A 24020-nucleotide genomic window follows, 5' to 3' on the forward strand; every position below is an offset into this window, starting at 1 on the left:
GGGCTTCGCGCTGCTCTGATGGACACCCTGCCCACAGCAGCTTAGGAGATTAAACCGGTGGCTGCTCCAGAGTGCAGGTAACTGTCACAGGCAGCAGAAAAGGGCAAGGCATCCAGCAAGCAGGAAAGGACTTTCTTCTCCCAGCTGACACACCCCACTGCAATCACCATGAAAAGGCAAAAAACTCTGGTCCAGTCCAAGATAGTTACACCTGAGAAAGGATCTGCAGAGGCAGACCTAACCAGTCTCCCTGAAAAAGAACTCAAAATAAAAATCATAAACATGCTGACAAAGCTGCAGAGAAATATGCAAGAGCTAAGGGATGAAGTCTGGAGGGAGATTACCGACACCGGAGGGAGATCACAGACGTCCGGAGGGAGATAACAGAAATGAAACAAACTCTGGAAGGATTTATAAGCAGAATGGATAAGATGCAAGAGGCCATTGACGGAATAGAAACCAGAGAACAGGAACACATAGAAGCTGATGCAAAGAGAGATAAAAGGATCTCCAGGATACCACTTCAGCATTTTATTAAAAATAAAATAATAATAATAATAAAGGGAGAAATGTGGGATCCACATATAAATCAAGTATAAAAATCGAATGAATATTCATATTTGACCGGATTATTTATAGTTCATAATGCGTGATCAAAACCGAAAGTTTCTCTGATGACTGCCCTTGTATTGTTCACCATGTAAGAACTTATTCACTATGTAAGAATTTGTTCACCATGTACGAACTTGTTCATTATGCTTCAGAAGATTGGAGACTGATGAGAATTAGGCTTGAGATGGATTAATGATTGTGCATTGACTCCCCTATACAGAATTTTATTGTTGTTAACAACCATTTGATCAATAAATATGAGAGATACCCTCTCAAAAAAAAAAATACAGGTAGATGGCCATAAAAAAAAAAAAAGGATCTCCAGGAATGAAACAATATTAAGAGGACTGTGTGACCAATCCAAAAGGAACAATACCCACATTATAGGGGTACCAGAGGAAGAAGAGAGAGAAAAAGGGATAGAAAGTGTCTTTGAAGAAATAATTGCTGAGAACTTCCCCAAACTAGTGGAGGAACTAGTTGCTCAGACTACGGAGGCACACAGAACTCCCAAGAGACAGGATACAAAGAAGTCAACACCAAGACACATAATAATTAAAATGGCAAAGATCAAGGACAGGGACAGAGTATTAAAGGCAGACAGAGAGAGTAAAAAGGTCACCTACAAAGGAAAACCCATCAGGCTATATCATCAGACCTCTCAACAGAAACCCTGCAGGCCAGAAGAGAATGGGATGATATATTTAATGCAAGGAAACAGAAGGGCCTTGAACCAAGGATACTGTATCCAGCACGATTATGATTTAAATATGAAGGAGGGATTAAACAATTCCCAGACAAGCAAAAGTTGACGGAATTTGCCTCCCACAAACCACCTCTACAGGGTATCATAGAGGGACTGCTCTAGATGGGAGCACTCCTAAAAAGAGCACATAACAAAACACCAAACATATGAAGAATGGAGAAGGAGGAAAAAGAAGGGAAAGAAATAATCATCAGACTGTGTTCATAACATCTCAATAAGCAAGTGAGGTCAGACAGTAAGGTAGTAAACAAGCTAACCTTGAACCTTTGGTAACCACATGTCTAAAGCCTGCAATGGCAATAAGTACATATCTTTCAATAATCATTCTAAATGTAAATGGACTGAACGCACCACTCAAAAGACACAGAGTAATAGAATGGATAAAAAAGCAAGACCCATCCACATGCTGCATACAAGAGACTCACCTCAAACCCAAAGACATGCACAGATTAAAACTCAACGGTTGGAGAAAGATATTTCATGCAAACAACAGAGAGAAAAAAGCAGGTGTTGCAATACTAGTATCAGACAAAATAGACTTCAAAATAAAGAAAGTAACAAGAGATAAAGAAGGACATTACATAATGATAAAGGGCTCAGTCCAACAAGAGGATATAACCGTTATAAACATATATGCACCCAATACAGGAGCACCAATATATTTGAAACAAATAGTAACAGAACTAATGGAGGAAATAGAATGCAATGCATTCATTTTGGGAGACGTTAACACACCACTCACCCCAAAGGACAGATCCACCAGACACAAAATAAGTAAGGACACAGAGGCACTGAACAACACTCTAGAACAGATGGACCTAATAGACATCTACAGAACTCTACATCCAAAAGCAACAGGATACACATTCTTCTCAAGTGCACATGGAACATTCTCCAGAATAGACCACATACTAGGCCACAAAAAGAGCCTCAGTAAATTCCAAAAGACTGAAATCCTACCAACCAACTTTTCAGACCACAAAGGTATAAAACTAGAAATAAATTGTACAAAGAAAGCAAAAAGGCTCACAAACACATGGAGGCTTAATGACATGCTCCTAAATAATCAATGGATCAATGACTAAATTAAAATGGAGATCCAGCAATATATGGAAACAAATGACAACAATAACACAAAGCCCCAACTTCTGTGGGACGCAGCAAAAGCAGTCTTAAGAGGAAAGTATATAGCAATCCAGGCATATTTAAAGAAGGAAGAACAATCCCAAATGAATAGTCTAATATCACAATTATTGAAAGTGGAAAAAGAAGAACAAATGTGGCCTAAGGTCAGCAGATGGAGGGACATAATAAAGATCAGAGAAGAAATAAATAAAACTGAGAAGAATAAAACAATAGAAAAAAATTAATGAAAACAAGAGTTGGTTCTTTGAGAAAATAAAATAGATAAGCCTCTAGCCAGACTTATTAAGAGGAAAAGAGAGTCAACACACATCAACAGAATTATAAACGAGAAAGAAAAATCACAACAGACCCCACAGAAATACAAAGAATTATTAGAGAATACTATGAAAACCTATATGCTAACAAGCTGGAAAACCTAGGAGAAATGGACAACTTCTTAGAAAAATACAACCTTCCAAGACTGACCCAGAAAGAAACAGAAAGTCTCAACAGACCAATTACCAGCAACGAAATTAAATCATAAATCAAAAAACTACCCAAGAACAAAACCCCAGGCCAGATGGATTTACCTCGGAATTTTATCAGACATACAGAGAAGACATAACACCCATTCTCTTTAAAGTTTTCCAAAAAATAGAAGAGGAGGGAATATTCCCAAACTCATTCTATGAAGCCAACATCACCCTAATACCAAAACCAGGCAAAGACCCCACCAAAAAAGAAAACTACAGACCAATATCCCTGATGAACGTAGATGCAAAAATACTCAACAAAATATTAGCAAACCGAATTAAAAAATACATCAAGAGGATCATACACCATGACCAAGTGGGATTCATCCCAGGGATGCAAGGACGGTACAACATTTGAAAATCCATCAACATCATCCACCACATCAACAAAAAGTAGGACAAAAACCACATGATCATCTCCATAGATGCTGAAAAAGTATTTGACACAATTCAACATCCATTCATGATAAAAACTCTCAACAAAATGGGCATAGAGGGCAAGTACCTCAACATAATAAAGGCCATATATGATAAACCCACAGACAACATCATACTGAACAGCGAGGGGCTGAAAGCTTTTCCTCTGAGATCGGGAACTAGACAGGGATGCCCACTCTCCCCACTGCTATTCAACGTGGTACTGGAGGTCCTAGCCACGGCAATTAGACAAAACAAAGAAATACAAGGAATCCAGATTGGTAAAGAAGAAGTCAAACTGTCACTCTTTGCAGATGACATGATATTGTACATAAAAAACCCTAAAGAATCCACTGCAAAACTACTAGAACTAATATCGGAATTCAACAAAGTTGCAGGATACAAAATTAACACACAGAAATCTGTAGCTTTCCTATACACTAACAATGAACTAATAGAAAGAGAAATCAGGAAAACAATTCCATTTACAATAGCATCAGAAAGAATAAAATACCTAGGAATAAACCTAACCAAGGAAGTGAAAGACCTATACCCTGAAAACTACAAGACACTCTTAAGGGAAATTAAAGAGGTCACTAACAAATGGAAACTCATCCCATGCTCCTGGCTAGGAAGAATTAATATAGTCAAAATGGCCATCCTGCCCAAAGCAATATACAGATTCAATGCAATCCCTATCAAATTACCAACAGCATTCTTCAATGAACTGGAACAAATAGTTCAAAAATTCATATGGAACTGTCAAAGACCCCGAATAGCCAACGCAATCTTGAGAAGGAAGAATAAAGTGGGGGGATCTCGCTCCCCAACTTCAAGCTCAACTACAAAGCCACAGTAATCAAGACAATTTGGTACTGGCACAAGAAAAGAGCCACAGACCAGTGGAACAGAATAGAGACTCCAGACATTAACCCAAACATATATGGCCAATTAATATTCGATAAAGGAGCCATGGACATACAATGGGGAAATGACAGTCTCTTCAACAGATGGTGCTGGCAAAACTGGACAGCTACATGTAAGAGAATGAAACTGGATCACTGTCTAACCCCATACACAAAAGTAAACTCCAAATTGATCAAAGACCTGAATGTAAGTCATGAAACCATAAAACTCTTAGAACAAAACATAGGCAAAAATCTCATGGACATAAACATGAGTGACCTCTTCTTGAACATATCTCCCCAGGCAAGGGAAACAAAAGCAAAAGTGAACAAGTGGGACTATATCAAGCTAAAAAGCTTCTGTACAGCAAAGGACACCATCAATAGAACAAAAAGGTATCCTACAGTATGGGACACCATCAATAGAACAAAAAGGTATCCTACAGTATGACAGATCCAATAAAGGATTGACATCCAAAATATAAAGAGCTCACATGCCTCAACAAACAAAAAGCAAATAATCCAATTAAAAAATGGGCAGAGGAGCTGAACAGACAGTTCTCTAAAGAAAAAATACAGATGGCCAACAGGCACATGGAAAGATGCTCCACATTGCTAATCATCAGAGAAATGCAAATTAAAACCACAATGAGATATCACCTCAGACCAGTAAGGATCGCCATCATCGAAAATACAAACAACAACAAATGTTGGCGAGGTTGTGCAGAAAGGGGAACCCTCCTACACTGCTGGTGGGAATGTAAACTAGTTCAACCATTGCAGAAAGCAGTATGGAGGTTCCTCAGAATGCTCAGAATAGAAATACCATTTGACCCAGGAATTCCACTTACAGGAATTTACCCTAAGAATGCAGCACTCCAGTTTGAAAAAGACAGATGCACCCCTATGTTTATTGCTGCACTGTTTACAATAGCCAAGATATGGAAGCAACCTAAATGTCCATCAGTAGATGAATGGATAAAGAAGATGTGGTACATATACACAATGGAATATTACACAGCCATAAGAAAAAAACAGATCCTACCATTCGCAACAACATGGATGGAGCTAGAGGGTATTATGCTCAGTAAAATAAGCAAAGCGGAGAAGGACAAGTACCAAATCATTTCACTCATATGTTGAGTATAAGAACAAAGGAAAACTGAAGGAACAAAACAGCAGCAGAGTTACAGAACCAAAGAAGGGACTAATAGTTACCAAAGGGAAAGGGATTAGGGACGATGGGTGGGAAGGGAGGGATAAGGGTGGGGAAAAAGAAAGAGGGCATTACGATTAGCATGTATAATGCATGGGGGGCACGGGAAGGGCTGTGCAACACAGAGAAGAAAAGTAGTGATTTTACAGCATCTTACTACGCAGATGGACAGTGACTGTGAAGGGGTATGAAGGGGGGACTTGGTGAAGGGGGGAACCTAGTAAACATAATGTTCTTTCTGTAATTGTAGATTAATGATAGCAAAATAAAAATAAAAATAAAAAAACAACGGCAACAAAAACGCCTCCCCCGCTGACCGCCGTCTCCCATTCTCATGACAACCACCATTTAAAGTACGAGAAAACTTCACCCATTCTGTAGCCAACTTTAAAACTGTGATCTCTTCTCATCCTCTTTCCAGGCCACGCCAATAGATAAAACAAGAGAGACTGCATTTTCTTCTTCAGGTGGCTAAATAAACTCATGATGCCACTGGGTGGAACAGAACAAGACCAAGGCACCACCTACTTCTGCCACCTACTCTAGGAAGATGACGGAAGACATACCCCCAATCAGTCAACAGAAAAGACAGCAGGGGCTTAAAAAAAAGTAAATCAGACTTAAAAAGCTGGACTCATGAAATAGCTGATTCATGTTGATGATATATAAGTAGATGTACACTTAATCACGAAAAGGGCAGACATCTATTTTCAGGAGAAATATAAGGGGCGGATGGGAGACCTAACATGTGCTGAGTACCTCTCACTCCTCAGGCATTACATTATGCCAGGTTCTTTACCATATCTCAGGAGTTTTTCTTATTTTAATTAAGAAAATTGAAACTTAAATTAGTTAATAATTTATCTAAGACCACCAGAGAGTCAGTTGCAGTGTCAGGATTTGACCCCCTCTCACCAGCTCCAAAGCTGATATTTTTCCAAAACAGCCAGCGCTGTTACCAGAAACATTTTCCACGTATAATGTCAACACCCACAGATGGGATCCCAAAGCCAACAACCCAAAAGCTAAGACCTTTATTCAATCCTGAAGGGCAAAAATGTGTAATTCCATACTTTCACATTTTTAAGTGCAAATAAAGGCTATTTACTAGTAATGGACTATGTGGTGTACTAGGAGTGACTAAACTGTGACATCCATAGAACACAATTAAGGGGTTATCAGAACTGGCTGGGAACTCACAGTGTTCCATTTTATGTGCCCTCCCTGACTGGGCCACAGGGAATGCAGATATTTGCTTAAACATTATTTCTGGTATGTTTATGAGGGAGTTTCTGGATGAGATTAACATTTCACTTGGTAGGCTGAGTAAAGCTGACAGCCCTCCCAAGTGTGGGTGAGCCTCATGCAATCTGTAGAAGTCCTGAATAGAATAAAAGGCTGAGTGAGAAAGAATTTTTTCCCTCTGCCTCACTGTCTCTGAGCTAGGACACCAGTCTTCTCCTGCCTTTGGATCTGAGGATTCGTACTGGAACTCACACCAGCGGCTCTCCTGCCTCTCAGCTTTTGGACTTGGACGGGAACTACACTGTTGGCTCTCCTTGGTCCAGACTTCTCCGCTTCCATGATCATGTGAGCTGTGAGCTACTTCCTTGTAATAAATCTCCTTATATAAATCAAATGTTTATGTACACACACACACATGGATTCTCTTTGTGGAGAATCCTGTATAATATAAATGGACAACACCAAAAGGCACCTGCACCCTGAAAACAAATTTGGAAAATGGGAATCTCCACAATTCACAAGAAGGAAACTATCAGTAGATCTTCAATGGTATCCGAGATTGGTTGCAGATTTTGGATGATGGCAGAGTCTTTTCAACAATAAATCACTGTTAGTCATATCATTACGGATGAATTTGCTGGCGGTTACTTGATAAATGCTATAGCACATATTAATGCATGATGGAATCAATATCTAACAATTATATTTTTTAATTATATTTAAGACACTATACTTCAAATAAGAATCATTTATACCACTATTGCCAAAGCCAATGAGTACACATTTCTACATGGTCCACCACCAAATTCCCTGAGAAATGATACAACATTGCTATCATGAGTCCTTTCTGTGCTGAAAAGATGAAGGAGTTGGGCAGCTGAACTGAGGAGTCTTTCACCTTATCTAGGAAACCATGTCCCAGACACACGCAGAAACACTACCCTAGCTAAGGTAACCCCAAATCCCTTTGAAATAGTCTCTCATTCACAATTCTTATGGTGACAAAAATAATTATTTCCATTTGTCTAAGTTAATCCTTCTCGGTTTTGATTTAAATCTAGGTCATAAACCTTAATAATTCACATGAGTTATCTAATACTGACATATAACAGGCTTCTAAGAGTCATCTTTTACTGGATGTGTGGTAAGATCTGCTCCCCACAAGATCCATGCTATCCACTGTATACCTGAGTCTGATTTCCAGGTAGCTCTCAACCTCAAGAGCTTTCTAAACATAGACCAACTATGTCCATTTCTTGGATCTAGAATGGTCAGCACTTAGAAATGTTCCCTGCCCCAGGAGACAGGCTCTCAGACTTAGACAGAAATTGTACTCTTGGCTTCCCCAAACACATTCACCTTCCCTCCTGTTCCTAGACAGCCTCTGACTCTTAACTCTTGACTTCAACCCCGATCCTCAAATCACCCCAACAGCTGGCATCTCGTCATCTCCAAGTTAGGCAGAATTCTTTGCCTCCCTGGAGCTAACTTAACGCCTGCTGCTGATTCTGTATTCCACCACCAAGCATAATCCCAATGCGATCCAAGAGAAGCACTGTAAAGAAGCAGCCAACATGGGAAGAGAGGGAATTGCTCAAAGGATAAAGGACAACAGCTTTTTCAGTTTACTTAGGCTGGAAATCACCAACATGAAGACTAAACTGTCTTTTTTACACTGGCTTCTAATTTCACAGTGTAATCCCAGAGTATATAATACCCCTTAAATTATACACAAAATCGTGGGTTGGGGGGAGGAGTGTCCAAATCTCTTAGTGGATTCTCAAATGGCAAAAGGATTTTTAAAAAAAGTTAGAAATCATTGCTATCTTGTACAGAAATCTATACAATATTATATAAAGTCTCTATATAGCTGAAAAATAACATTGTGTTTAGGCGATATACCTAGCTTAGGAAAACTATTTTATCTTTCAAATTCATTCATATTAACAGGTTTACAGTTTCACAGACACCTACTCTAGGATGAGTCAGGAGAGAATGACATTACACAGTAGATTCAAGGACAAAGCCTCAGAAAGAACAGACCTAAAGAACCTAAAGGGAAAATTTCCAGTCAAATAGGAGTGTCATCTTTTAAATCTAAGAGCAGACTCAGGAAACAGAGCATACAATTCAGTGAGATGTGTGTATCACCAGTTGCTAGCAAGTTCTGAGGCTGGCTGGTAATGCAAAGTCCCACCTGCACCTAACCAAGTTGAAAATGTGAAATTACCCCACACCATCCATGCAAGTAGCTTTCAGTAATGTGCACCACAAAAAGAAATGCGGTCTCTGCAAGATGTGAAAGGCCGTAATTTCACTGTGAAAATATTTTTGCTACTTTCACACATCACTTGAGCTAATACAAAAATATTGTTACTGTAATTATGCACATTCAGTTAAACCCGATGAGGTCCTCTTGGCCTCCAACAGCAAATGGAGAAAGTTAATGGTAATAATGTTCCTGAGATCTTGGTGAAATGAGATGTAGAAGGTATTCATCTGGTTTTCTCTGGATGTTATGTTGGCTCAGGAGCACAACCTTTTTACCCTTTAGAATACCCTCTATCCTTTATTCATTCCATATACTAAGACCTAACCACTAGAGAGCTTCTCCACTACCTGAGTTTTATTCAGAAATTTTAAATTAGAATCAAGAACAAATATTTTTGCTTCACTAAATGTGACTTTCCCTAGCAACCCATTTATCAGATGAATAACATCCCTAAAGACTTCTAGATATTCAGGAAAGGCAGCAAGCTGACTGTGTCAGTTATCAATGTCAGTTATTGCATCTCAGCCACAAATCAATCCTTCACTGACTACTCTGTGAAAACACAGTTGGGCCCTTCAAATATTTTTTCCACTGCTGCTGGCACAATGTTAAGCTACATCAGTTGAAGTCACTGAAGACATTACAAAGGAATTCCTGCTGGATCCAGGTGCTAAGCAGCAGCACTCTGCTCCCCAGAGGCTCCCATGGTGGCCAGCTGCATCCCGCACTGGCCCTCTTAGAAAGTTTCACAGCACAGTGCTTCCTGCAAGATGCCTTCCCCAAAATAGCTTTCCCTGGAACCTCAGAACAGATTTCCAGCAAATTCCAGAGTGCAGATATCCAACAATGTCATCAACATGAACCACTACCACTTCCGTGCCATTCAGTGAGCCATATCTGGTGGGGGAAGGCTCCTCCCTGGAGGGGCTCAGTGCCTATCCTAGGGGTAGCAGCATCTCATTTATCTGCTAGTCCTGTACTCTCCAGAATTCACTTCTTACTAACCAACCCCTCATTACCCCAATTCTCTGTGCTATAGTTAATAATTCTTTATATTAAGCTCCCCCTGGTCCATTACTGTGTGATTTCTGTCCTGTGATCCAGCCCTGACTGATAAACCTGCTCCTCTGGAAGGATGGGGTGAGAGAAACAGCTCTGAGAATGCCAGACAAAGAAAAGCTGACAGGTGAACATGCAGTTAACTGTGTTGCCTGCCCTCTTTTGCACAGTGTTGCTAGCAGACCAAACCGAGGCAGACATGTAAGTGTTGCATTTACCAACTGCTACTCTGTGCAGGATCCTGGGTCAAAGAGAGGCACAAAGAAGAAAGGGTGGCACCCTTAGGGAATTAATTAACCAGTTGGAGATACCAGACATACACAAATCAACAGTTCAAGGCAGTAAATACTGAAAGCTCAAGGAGGGTTGTGGGCAATGACGCCTAGGTCAGTGATGGGTCTCAAGCTATTAGTTTCTTTCTTGCCATAAGCAAGAACTAAATATCTGCAAAAGCCCTTTGCCACAGAAAACAGACTCTCTTTTCCAATTAAATAGTTCTCCAAACCCCCCTTTGTCCTCCAATAATGGGGTATTTCTCCAGTCCAATATATCAGGCACTCCTGGCTGTGACCAGCTGCCTTTCACTTCACTATAAAGAGATATACCTAAGTAAACACTTAGGTACAGAAAAAGAATTTTAAAAAAGAAAAGCTATTTCTATGTAAGTGTATCTTTGACAGGAGGAGTCCTTCCTAAAAGACTTTAAAGAAGAAATTAGGGAAACACGGTGACTATACTCTATTAAGGCCAAATAAAAGTGCCTCCAATAAAGCCCCTCTGCATGAGGCTATTAAGGAAACCCAATAACCACATGGTGGAGAACAAAATCTTGTCATTCACGGAAGACAAAAAAGTGATTTGGGGCAGAAAGCAGGAATGAAGAGACTTACCCCCTCCCTCACCACCAGAATTAACAGTCGGGAAGCTTGGATAAAAAGTCTGAGAACAGGAGGGTTCTAATGAACCATCTGGAAAGTGAAAGAGCATATCAAAGGGAACAAAAATGAAATTTTCTAATGATAAATGACACTGGTTTTCTAACAAGGATGAACCACAAAGGATGCCAAAGGCCTTGTTCAAAATGAAGGATTTCCACTCCAGTAAGATTAAGTGACCACAGGCAATATGCATAGTCTACTCATGGAAGGAACCCCTTACCCACACTCCTACAGGAAAAAATGAGGAATGACAAGGATTATTTTTCAAAAAGTGAGAGAGTGGGATGGCATGGGACATGAACTTGACACAGACATCTTGATGAAGGAGTATTTCAGTAATGTGTTGTGGTCAAAATTATGCCAAAGTTTCCTTATCTGTATACCATTAAACAACTCTTCTATAAAAACATTCCCCTTTGTTTCTGTGTGAATATTCGTGAATTATATATTAACTATAAAATATTTACAACTTCTCCATAATATAACTACATCTTCATTTATCAAGACCTTAAATTTAATATTTCGTAGACCAGTAAAAATTTCAAAAAATTTTAGGGTCTAAGTTAAGGTTGGCAATGCTTATTTTGCCATGTACAGAAATATTTTTAAAACACTATCTCCATCACTTCATAAAATAAAGAATATTTTAACACTCAAGAAAGTAGCAAGTAAATCGTCTCAGAACAAGAGAGAGGCCTTTAAAGTGAATAAATATACCTTATAAAATTTGCTACACTGCTCTTATATTTCAGTTTCCTCTAAGATCAACCAATGCTTGGTCATGGATCAGGACTTGTTAATACACTGAAGTTTGAGAACTACAGGACCGGAAGACAAAGACAAGATAGATACACACATCCTTATATTTCAAAAAGAAAGCATTTAAGAAAAATTTTTATAATGATAAAGACAGAAATAGGAAGAAAGGAAGGTTCATCACAAAGAAGTATTACTTGCATATATATATATATATATACACACATAAGAGAAAGACCCTGGATAAAACTGACCCAGAGGAAGTCATAAAAGGAGAATGAAGACACACTAGGAAACAAAGACTGCAGAGAGAGCACAGAGCAAAGTGCAGAAAGTCGGCCTCCTTCACAGTCCCTCAGCATACTTGCAGGAACCATGCTCAGGGACCAGCTGTGAACAGAACAAGGCATCTCCAGGGACCAAAGGAAAATAGTTTCCTTGAGTGCTGGTCCAGGTATGTACTAATTAATATTTTTAAATCACATTAAGTAGAGACAGGATTTGTATGGACTCCCTGTGGTGGGTCTGCTGAATACATGACATCTGCTATTCTTTGCCAAATAAATACCTCAAATGTTATGCAAAATTTTGAAGCTATAGAATGGTAGTTTTCAAACTCTTTAGTCTCAAAAATCCTTCTATGCTCCAAAAAATAGTTAACAGTTTGCATCATTTGCAAACAAAGACAATGACTGCTACCATTCACCCTTCTATCAATTCACAGGTAATCATGGCCTTGATATTGGTGTTTATTATTCCCATGTATTTTTCACACACCTACTACATATTTATCTAATCAAAAAACAAAAAAATTGATGTGTGATTGTGATGATGTGTGTATGTGGTTTTTGTCTGTGTGTGTGTGTACAATAAGAGAGTGAGCAGGTGAAACACAGAGAGGGAAAGACAGAGAAAGCATGAGTAAGAACACAATGGAAGCACATGTTGTGGGGCATATTTTGAAGTATCTATGAAAGAGATAGCATAGTTGAGCATCAGACATAATTTATTTGTTTCTCTCAATATTGCATTAAAACCTCCTCCATATTGACATGGTGCCTCTAAATTATTTATGTTAACTGCTATAAAATATTCAACGTACAAACAGAGCCCACTGTCCTTTTTACACTTAAAGAAAAAATGCCTGATCACAAAGCATACAGTTAAAGAACAATTGGGAACTATCAAATAACTATAAAGTGGTGGCAAATGTATACACTCCCATAGAAGGGTATAGATTTATGGCTCCTCTAAACACTTGGTATTGTAAGGATTATTCATTTTTGTTAAACTAATAGTTTCAAATAATATCTGGATGCTTTAATTTGTGTTATCCTGTTTAATGATAAAGCTGGTCCTTGTTTATTGGCTGGTCACATTGTCTCTTCCATCAATAGGCTGTTAGTGCTCTTTGCCCATTTTTCTCTCTTTAAAAAAAAAATTACATAATAAATCATTCATATAAAAGTGTGAAGTATATCAGGTTTAAGGATTAATAAAAGCACATATATGTGTGCTCACCACCTATATCCGTTTTCAGAAAAGGAAATAGTACTAAAAACTTTGTAGCCCCTTTCATGCCACAACCTGAAAGAACCCCCTTGGCACTGGTCACAGAGGTAACTACAAAAAACATTAATTTTTAAATTATTCCCTTGCTCTCCGTAACTTTTCTACATATGCATGAGCCCCTAAATAACATATTGGTTAAGTCTGTCAGTAAAGTTTACATAAATGCAATCATACAGAGTAAGCTTCTGTAACTTTCTTTCATTGCCTAAAACTACTTTCTATATTCATTCATGTTGATGCATATAACTGTGATTTACTCATTTACACAGATACATGACACTCACACACCATATATAAATATACCACAATTTACTAATCTGTTCTACTCTTAGCAGAAAAATGGACTGTTGCAGTTTTGGGCTAATACTAATAGTGCTAAGAACATTCTCATCTATCTGCTGATTTAAGAACTAAGAGTGTATCTAAAGTATATACGGAGTGAGGAGAGGGTAGAATTTCACATATGGGTTCTTATTCAGCCCCAGAACATTCCACTTACTCCACATAATGGCCAACACTATTGTCACATTTCCCCTTTTTTTTCTGACTGCCTTTCAAGCCATGTTAATTGGGCCTGTCAATTTTTTTTTTGTATCATTAATCTACAATTACATGAGCAATATATGGTTCCTAGACTCCCCCCATCATCAAGTCTCCACCACATACCCCATTACAGTCACTGTCCATCAGCGCAGTAAGATGCTATAGAGTCAGTACTTGTCTTCTCTGTGTTGTACAGCCCTCCCTGTGCCCCCCACTATATTATGTCTGCTAATCGTAATGCCCCCTTTTCCCCCTTGTCCCTCCCTTCCCACCCATCCTCCCCAGTCCCTTTCCCTTTGGTAAGTGTTAGTCCATTCTTGGGTTCTGTGATTCTGCTGCTGTTTTGTTCCTTCAGTTTTTTTCTTTGTTCTTATACTCCACATATGAGTGAAATCATTTGATACTTGTCTTTTTCCACCTGGCTTATTTCACTGTTTCCCTCTTTGCAGTCTTTTTTCATACTGAGACCTTTTTATTTGATCAACACTACTCTTCCATTAGTTATATGCACAGGAAATATCTCCACCAATCCTGTTGCTTGTTTTTAAAATTAATGCATAAAGTCTCTTATGAGGTAGAAGCTTTACATTAATGTGGTTAATTAACTTTACAAGATTTTTCCATTAAGGATTTTTCTTTAGAGAATCCAAGATTAAAATATTAATTATATTGTATCCCCAAGGTGAAAATGATAACATCTTATATTTTCTGCCTTAAGTATTATAGTCTTCCTTTTCACAAATAGATTGAAAATCCATTCAGAACTTCATTTTGTATTTGGTGTGAGGTAGACATCAATATTCTTTTCCTGATACAGATAACTGTCTCATAGAAATTCATGTAAAATCCATCATATCCCCACGTATTTAACATCACTTCCATTTTATAAAAAGGTAGTAAATTCCCAAATATGAGTAGAGCTGTTCAAAAGTTTTCTATTTGCCTAAACATGTGCCACAACTAAACTATCTAAATAATTAGGGCATTATTAGTCCTCACATCTGGTAAGGCATGTCCCCTTACACTGGTGCTTTTAAAAACTATTCTGGCTATTTGTAAATTTGCTTTTCTTATTAATTTGAAGATCAGTGCTTCATCTTCTCCAAAAACCCAGTGGACATTTTGATTAGATTTGCATGGAATTTATAGACTGATTTGGGGAGAACTGCCATCTTCATGATACTGTTTTCTTACCTTTGAGTTTATAAATGTGGTATATCTCTCTTAGTCTTCTTTCATGTCTTTTAATATTAACTGATAATGGGAGGAGAGGAAAAAAGATGGAGGTATGAGAAGTGGGGCAGAAACCTCCTCCCAAAACCACATATAACAAGAAAGTACAGCAAATAAAACTAATCTGGAAAGACCGACCTGAAGACTGCTGAAAAGACTGCATACATCTGGAGAAAAGAGAAGAACTCACAGAAAAGGGTAAAGTAGCAAGCAGCCATCTGGCATGACCCAACCCATTTCCCCAGCCCAGCTCACAGGTGGGAGGAAGAGAAATGGAGCAGAAAGTGAGTAGAAGTTCAGGGCTGCTTACCACCCAGTCATGGAGATCTGCTCTGAGAACACGAACTCCCATTACATGGTGCTCTGGAGATAAGTATGGTTAGAAAGCAAAAACAGACAGAATACTCAAAGAGACTGAGATTCCAGTCTCTTGTGGAAAACAGGTATGCACAAACTGCCACTCCAGGACAAAAGAAAGGCAACTACTTTGAAAGACTTCTCAACATGGAAAGGGTGCTGAAGGGGCAAAGATTACACAAATCTTGATGCTCAGGAGAAAAGGCAGATGGACAAAATTGTCCCTGCACATGCAGCACAGCAGGTTGGGAACTTACAGGAGCTTCAGACATTCCTTCCCCCCAGCTGGCAACTGCAGTGCCAAACCCCCACTGCGATAAGCAGCGTGATGCTCCTTCATCCGCAAGCACACATTCGCACACCTGCAGCCCCTGCCATCATATCAGGCCAGCCAGAGGGTGGCCCCACCTACAGCAACTACATGGGTGTAATGCAGAGGTTCCATCCTTTACACTCGGCCCACTGGCCATGGCAGTGGCAGAAACAGCAGCTAGTAGGAGGTATCAACACTGCCCTTCCGGCCAGCACTACTGCTGCATACCTGCAACCTCCAGTGTTACTCCAGATGCTGGGAAGCTTTAGAAAGGAGACCTTCTGGGCACTAGAGGGCACTACCTACACAAAGTTACTGTTCCATAGTAATAACTAGAAATACGAAACAGAAACAAAATTTTGTACAAACAAAATTTCACCAGAAACCAGAAAGAGGGCTCAGTGAAACTAAAATCACCAATCTTCTTTATAAACATTTCAAAATAAAAATCATAGACATGCTCACAGAGCTACAGAAAAACATTCAAGATCTCAGGGAGGACTTCAAGAAAGAGACAGAAACTTTGAAAAACACAGTATCGGAAATGAAACATACAACAAAAGGGATTTACCAATGGATTAGATGAGGTAGAAGAGATGGTAAATGAAAAAGAAATTAGAGAACAGGAAAAAAAATAAGCTGACACATAAAAAAAGGATCTTAAGAAATGAAAGACTAATAAGAGAACTATGCAACCAACACAAATGGAATAATATTGGGATTATAAGGGTACCTGAAAAGGAAGAGAGATACAAAGTCTATTTGAGGAAATAACAGCTGAAAACGTCCCCAGTCTCGGGAAGGAAATACTCTCTGAGGTCATGGAAGTACACAGATCTCCAAACACACACACCTAGGAAAAAACACCAAGGCATATAATAATTAAAATGGCAAAGATCAATGAAAAGGACAGAGTATTAAAAGCAGCCAAACAGACAAAAAATATCACCTACAAAGGAAAACCCATCAGGCTGTCATCAGAGACTCAACAGAAACTTCACAGGCCAGAAGGGAGTAGCATGATATATTTAACGCAATGAAACAAAAGGGCCTCCAACCAAGAATACTGTACCCTGACAAGATTATAATTTAAATTTGAAGTAGGGATTAAACAATTTCCAAAATGCAAAACTTGGGGGAATTTACCTCCCAGAAACCAGCTCTACAGTGTATTTCAAAGGGACTGCTGTAGATGGAAGGGCTCCTAAGGCAAAAGCTGTCATCAGAGAAAATATAACCACAGTAAAGGAAATAGACCAATTAATTACTAAGCAAATGAAAAATTCAATCAGCTACCCACAAAATCAGTCAAGGGATACATAAAGAGTACAGAATGTGACACCTAAAATACAGAGTGGACGAGGAAGAAGAGGAGGGGAAAAAAAATAACCTTTAGATTGTGTTTGAAATAGCATAAAAAGCAAGTTCAGTTAGACTTTTAGATAGTACGGAAGCTGACCTTAAACCTTTGGTAACCACAAATCTAAAGCATACAATGGCAATAAGTACATATCTCAATAGTCATCCTAAATGTAAATGGACTGAATGCAGCAATCAAAAGACAGTTACAGAATGGGAAAAAAAAAAACTCATCTATATGCTGCCAATAAGAAACTCACTTCAAATCCAAAAAAATACACAGACTAAAAGTGAAGGGATGGAAAAAGATATTTCATCCAACTAATAGGGAGAAAAAGACAGAATAGCAATACTTATATCAGACAAAATAGATTTCAAAACAAAGAAGGACACTACATAATGATGAAGGGGTAAGTCCAACAAGAGGATATAACCATTATAAATATCTATGCACCCAACACAGGAGCACCTACATATGTGAAACAAATACTAATAGAATTAAAATAGGAAATAGAAGATACTGCATTCACCTTAAGATAGATCAACACACCACTCACTCCAAACAACAGATCAATCAAACAGAAAATAAGGAGACAGAGGGACTGAATAGTGCATTAGGACAGATGGATGTAACACACATCTACAATACACTGCACCCAAAAGTAGCATGATACACATTCTTCTCAAGTGCACATGGAACAGTCTCCAGAATAGATCACATACTAGGCCACAAAAGAGTCTCAGTAAATTCAAAATTATGCAAAGAAAACAAAAAAGCCCACAAACACATGGAAGCTTAACAACATGCTCCTAAATAACCAATGGATCAATGGCCAAATAAAAACAGAGATCAAGCAATACATAATTACAAATGAAAAAAAAACAACTCAACATCCCAAAACCTGTGGGATGCAGTGAAGCAAATTCTAAGAGGGAAGTATTCTGCAATACAGACTTACCGCAAGTAAGAAGAACAATCCAAAATGAACAGTCTAAACTCACAATTAATAAAACTAGAAAAAGAAGAACAAATGAGGTGTAAAGTCAATAGAAGGACAAACATTAAAATCAGAGCAGAAATAAATCAAATTGAGAAGAATAAAACAATAGAAAGAATCAAAGGAATCAAGAGCTGCTTATTCAAGAAAATAAACAAAATCGGTAAGCCCCTAGCTAGTCTTATCAAAAGAGTCTACACACAAACAGAATCAGAAATGAGAACAGAAAAATCACTACAGACACCACAGAAATACAAAGAATTATTAGAGAATACTATGAAAAACTATATCCTAACATGTTGAGAACCTAAAAGAAATGGACAACTTTCTGGAAAAATACAACCTTCTAAGACTGACCCAAGAAGAAACAGAAAATCTGAACACACCAATTACCAGCAATGAAATTGAATAGGCAATCAAAAAACTACCTAAGAATAAAAACCCTGCACCAGATGGTTACACCACTGAATTTATCAACTATTTAGTGAAGACCTAATACCTATCCTTAAATTTTCCAAAAAGTAGAAGAGAAGGGAATACTTCCAAACTCATTCTATGAAGCCAGTATCACTCTAATACAAAACCAGATGAAGACACCACAAAAAAAGAAAATTACAGACCAATACCCTGATGAACATAGATGCAAAAATACTCAACAAAATATTAGCAAACTGAATCCAAAAATACATGAAAAAGACCATCTATCATGATCAAGTAGGATTTATTCCAAGGATGCAAGGATGATATAATATTCGAAAATCCATCAAAATCATCCACCACATCAACAAAAGGAGGACAAAAACCACATGATCATCTCAACAAACACTGAAAAAGCATGTGACAAAATTCAACATCTATTTGTGATAACAACTCTCAAAGAAATGTGTATAGAGGGCAAGTATATCAACACAATAAAAGCCATATACGACAAACCTACAGTCAACAAAGCTTTTCCTCTAAGATCGGGAACAAGACAAGGATGCCCACTCGCCCCTTTTATTGAAGCTAGTACTGGAGGTTCTAGCTACAGCAATAAGACAACACAAAGAAATAAAGAGAATCCAGACTGATAAGGAAGAAATTAAACTGTCGCTGTTTGCAGATGACATGAAATTGTAGATAAAAAAACTCTAAAGAATCCACCCCAAAACCAACTAGAATAACTGAATTCAGCAAAGTTACAAGATACAACATTAATACACAGAAAGCTGTTGCAGTCCCATATACTAATGATGAACTAGCAGAAAGAGAAATCAGAAAAACAATCCCATTTATGATTGCATCAAAAAGAATAAAATACCTAGGAATAAACCTAACCAAGGAAGTGAAAGACCTATACCCTGAAAACTACAAGACACTCATGAGGGAAATTAAAAAAGATGCCGATAAATGGAAATACATCCTGTGCTCATGGACAGGAAGAATTAATACTGTCAAATTGGCCATCCTGCCTAAAGCAATCTACAGATTCAATGCAATCCCTATCAAAATACCAACAGCATTCTTCAACAAACTAGAACAAATAGTTCTAAAATTCATATGGAACCATGAAAAACCCCGAGTAGCCAGAACAATCCTGAGAAGGAAGAATAAATCTAGGAGGATTACACTCCCCAAATTCAAGCTCTACTACTACAAAGACACAGTAATCAAAATAATTTGGTACTGGCACAAGAAGAGACCCAAAGATCAGTAGAATAGAATGGAGATCCCAGATATAAACCCACACATATATGGTCAATTAGTATACAATAAAGGAGCCAGGGATAAACAATGGGGAAATGACAGCCTCTTCAGCAACTGGTGTTGGCAAAACAGGACAGCTACATCTAAAATTATGAAACTGGACTACCGTCTAACTTCACACAAAAGTAAACTCAAAATGGATAAAAGACCTGAATGTAATTCATGAAAACATAAAACTCTTAGAAGAAAATAGAGGCAAAAATCTCTTGAATATAAACATGAGCAACTTTTTCCTGAATGCATCTCCTCAGGCAAGGGAAACAAAAGCAAAAATGAATAAATTGGACTACATAAAGCTAAAAAACTTCTGTACAGCAAAGCACACCATCAGAACAAAAAGACACCCTACACTATGGGAGAATATATTCATGAACAACATTATCAGTCAAGGGGTTAACATCCAAAATCTATAAAGAATTCACACACCTCAACACCCAAAAAGCAAATAACCTGATTAAAAAATGGACGGAGGATCTGAACAGACAATTCTCCAAAGGGGAAATCGAGATGGTCAACAGGCACATGAAAAGATGCTCACATCACTAATTATCGGGGAAATGCAAGTTGAAACTACAATGAGATATCACCTCACAACAGCTAGGATGGCCAAAAACCAAAAGACAAGGAACAACGAAAGCTGCCGAGGATGCGGAGAAAGGGGAACCCTCCTAAATTAGTTCAACCACTGTGGAAAGCAATATGAAAGTTCCTCAAAAAACTAAAAAATGGAAATACCATTTGATCCAGGAATTCTACTCCTAGGAATTTACCCAGGGAAAACAAGATCCCAGATTCAAAAAGACATATCCACCCCTATGTTTACTGCAGCACTATTTACAATAGCCAAGATATGGAAGCAACCTAAGTGCCTATCAGTAGATGACTGTATAAAGAAGATATGGTACATACACATAATGGAATATCATTCAGCCGTAAGAAGAAAACAACTCCTACCATCTGCAACTACATAGACTGAGCTAGAGGGTATTATGCTCAATGAAATAAGCCAGGCACAGAAAGACAAGTACCAAATGATTTCACTCATTTGTGGAGTATAACAAACCAAACCTGAAGGAACAAAACAGCAGCAGATTCACAGACTCCAAGCAGAGACTAGAGGTTACTAAAGGAAAAGGGGTGGGGAGGGTGGGAGAAATGATTAACACACATGATGTAGGGTGGTCACAGGGAAGGCAGTATAGCACAGAGAAGACAAGTAGTGACTCTATAGCATCTTACTACACTGATGGACAGTGACTGCAATATGAAGGGGGGACTTGATAATATAGGTGAATGTAGTAACCACAATGTTGTTCATGTGAAACATTCATAAGATTGTATATCAAAGATGCCTTAATAAAAAATTAAATGAACAAGAAAAAAAAATAATAGCTGATAATTTTATCCATAAATATCTTGAGCATCTTCTGCAATAATTATACCTCGGCACTTCACCATTTTGGTTGATACTAGAAGTTTTTATTCTATTATATTTTCAAATTGGCTATTAATTGCAGATAGGAAGATGTTTTTCTTCTATTGTCTTTGTACCCAACGACTTTGCTGAACTGTCTTACTAATTCAAAGAACTGATCTGGACATTGTATTCAATTTCCTAGGTAGACTGTCTTACCATCTACAAATGAAATAGCTCTATCTCATGTTTCCTATGATTATACCTTCCATTTCTCTTTCTGGATTACTGCATAAGCTAGAACTTCCTACATAATAATGAATAGAAACAGTGATGGCAAGTAATCCTGAATTGTCACTAATTTTGATAGAAATGTTTATAATGACTCACCACTAATTACCATGTTTGCTGTGAATGCTTGACAAGTATCATTAATTCTTAGTTTGCCAGAAGTTTTTACCATGAGTCATTACTGCCATCAAATGGTTTTTTAACTTCATAAAACATTAAATACCATCAAATTATTTTTCTAAATCTATTGAGGGGGTCACTTTCTTCTTCTTGTATAAGTTAATATGGTATAACATAAGATATGTATAATAATTATTTGGTAAAAACAATACACCAGTGAATTAAATTTGCTTGTATTTCATTTAATAATTCTATGTTCATTTTTTAAATCTATTTTCAGTAAGATAAAACTTAAAATTTCCTTTTTTATCTAGTTTGTATGTTAACATGTCTAACTTCATAAAATGATCTGGGTAAGTTCTCTTTTTCTATTCTCTGTAACAGACTATAGAAGTCTCAGATTTGGTAAAAATCTCATTGGTAAAATCATCTCAGAATGATGGAAGAGAGGTTACTCATTCTAGATTTAATTGGTTTGGGTTTTCTACTGAATATAATATATGCCCTTATGTTCAATATTCCCTGCTTTTTGGGTTTTTTTTGTTGTTGATGTATTGTTGTCTTCTTCCCTATGAAACCATCTTGTGACTATCTGATACCTTCTTACAGTCCTCCAGTCTGCTCATGTTCAGCAAATGTATTTTGATTCACTGACTGACTGATCCTGACATTTTCCTTTGGTCTTTTCCTTTAAACCTTCATTAGGAAAATTTCAAGCACATGCAAAAATAGAAACAATGATGATTCCTCATGTATCCAACACCCAGCTTCAATGATTAACAATTCATGACCAATCCTTTTACATTCATCTGCAAATGATACTGAAGAAAATCTCAGACATCTGGTCATTTCACTCACAGGTATTTCATTCTGTATATCTAGAAGAAAATGATTTATAAAAATACAGTATCCTTATCATAACATGAAAAATGAAAATAAAAATGCTTAAATTCAATATCCAGTTAGTGTTCAAATTTCCAATGGTCTCAAATATTTTTCTTTATAGAAGTTTTCCCTGGATAGGACCTATGCATTGTGATTGGCTGATCTATCTGACTTCTAATCTATAGAGTCTATTCCATCCTGTCTTTTTTTCTTTGCAATTTATTTGAAGAAATGGAATCATTTATCCTGTAAAGCAGTGCTTCTCAAACTGTCTGTGGTGAAGGGACAGTTTCAGATTTTCACTCACTCTCAAACTGATAGATAGTCCTACTGCTAATAACTATTAGACATGCAACTCACCAAAAGGGTTTAAGAACCCCTAAACCAACAAATAATGCTGTTCAACAAGAGAAGTACACTTATAATATGTTAGAGCATGATGGATTAAACATTTCTAAACAAAACTGCTCAAATATTTCTAAATACCTCTGATTCTTCTGTTTATTTCATTATAGAAGATGTTCATCACATCTTGAGCAGCACTGTGGTAAAACTTCTCTCAGTCTAGATTTGCTTATTACTTCTCCAAGGCATAGTTTAACATGTCCTCTGCTCTCTGTACTTCCTATAAATTTGGTACTTGTATCCAGAGATTTGATCAGTTTCAGGGCCAAATTTTCTGGCAAGACTTTATAGTTGGCACTGTGTTCTCTCATTAGGAGACACCTGAATCTAGCTGCCCCTCTTTTGGTGATGTTAGTGGTCATTAGTGAACAATGTTATCACTAGTACTTTAACTTGAAGCCCCTCTAGTAAAATTAGTTGTCCAAAGTTTATTTTTTGAACGACTCCTAAGGAAGCTCCCTTTTTCTCAAGCCCGCCTGCTCTTCCTATACTTCAGACTCTGATGCAATGCAGATATTCCACCTGCCAGCTGTGAGTTCCCATCCCTTAGTGAAAATCTTAGGGAGATCATATCACCCAGTTGTGTTGCAGATGTTGTCTATGGTTTTGAGTTACGCTATTCTAGTTGGTGTATCTGTTTGTAAGATTTGTGACTATAAAACACTATACAATCCACTTTCCATTCTACCTTTTTACAACAATGTTGGTTGCTTTTCAGCATCTGAAATTGAACACTTCATTTATTTTTCAGGGTTTTAAGTTTTTTTTAAATTAATATACTTAAAACTAAAATGTACTGCATCTTTTTAGCTCCATCCCATCCATTTTGCCTTATAAATATTAACTGTGATTGTGCAATTTAAGTGGCATCTGCCAAGTTCCTACATAATACAGCAACTATTTTCCAAACAGTTAAGCAGTTGGAATTGAATATTTTCAT

General features: G+C 37.6%; 1 protein-coding gene across 10 annotated transcripts in view; it reads right to left on the reverse strand.

Annotated features, from left to right (window-relative positions):
* FARS2 (phenylalanyl-tRNA synthetase 2, mitochondrial) overlaps positions 1–24020 on the reverse strand; it is a 550900-nt gene that overhangs the window by 389553 nt on the left and 137327 nt on the right. For 7 of the 10 annotated variants that reach the window (XM_073224696.1, XM_073224690.1, XM_073224691.1 and 4 more), the window contains one exon: positions 16596–16715. The exons of the other annotated variants lie outside the window; for them this stretch is intronic. In XM_073224696.1, coding sequence (XP_073080797.1) covers positions 16596–16715 — 120 coding nt within the window. The remainder of the gene's footprint in view (positions 1–16595; positions 16716–24020) is intronic. 10 annotated transcript variants of the gene reach the window in all.

This window comes from Manis javanica, chromosome 16, assembly GCF_040802235.1.
Source record: "Manis javanica isolate MJ-LG chromosome 16, MJ_LKY, whole genome shotgun sequence".
NCBI lineage: Eukaryota > Metazoa > Chordata > Mammalia > Pholidota > Manidae > Manis > Manis javanica.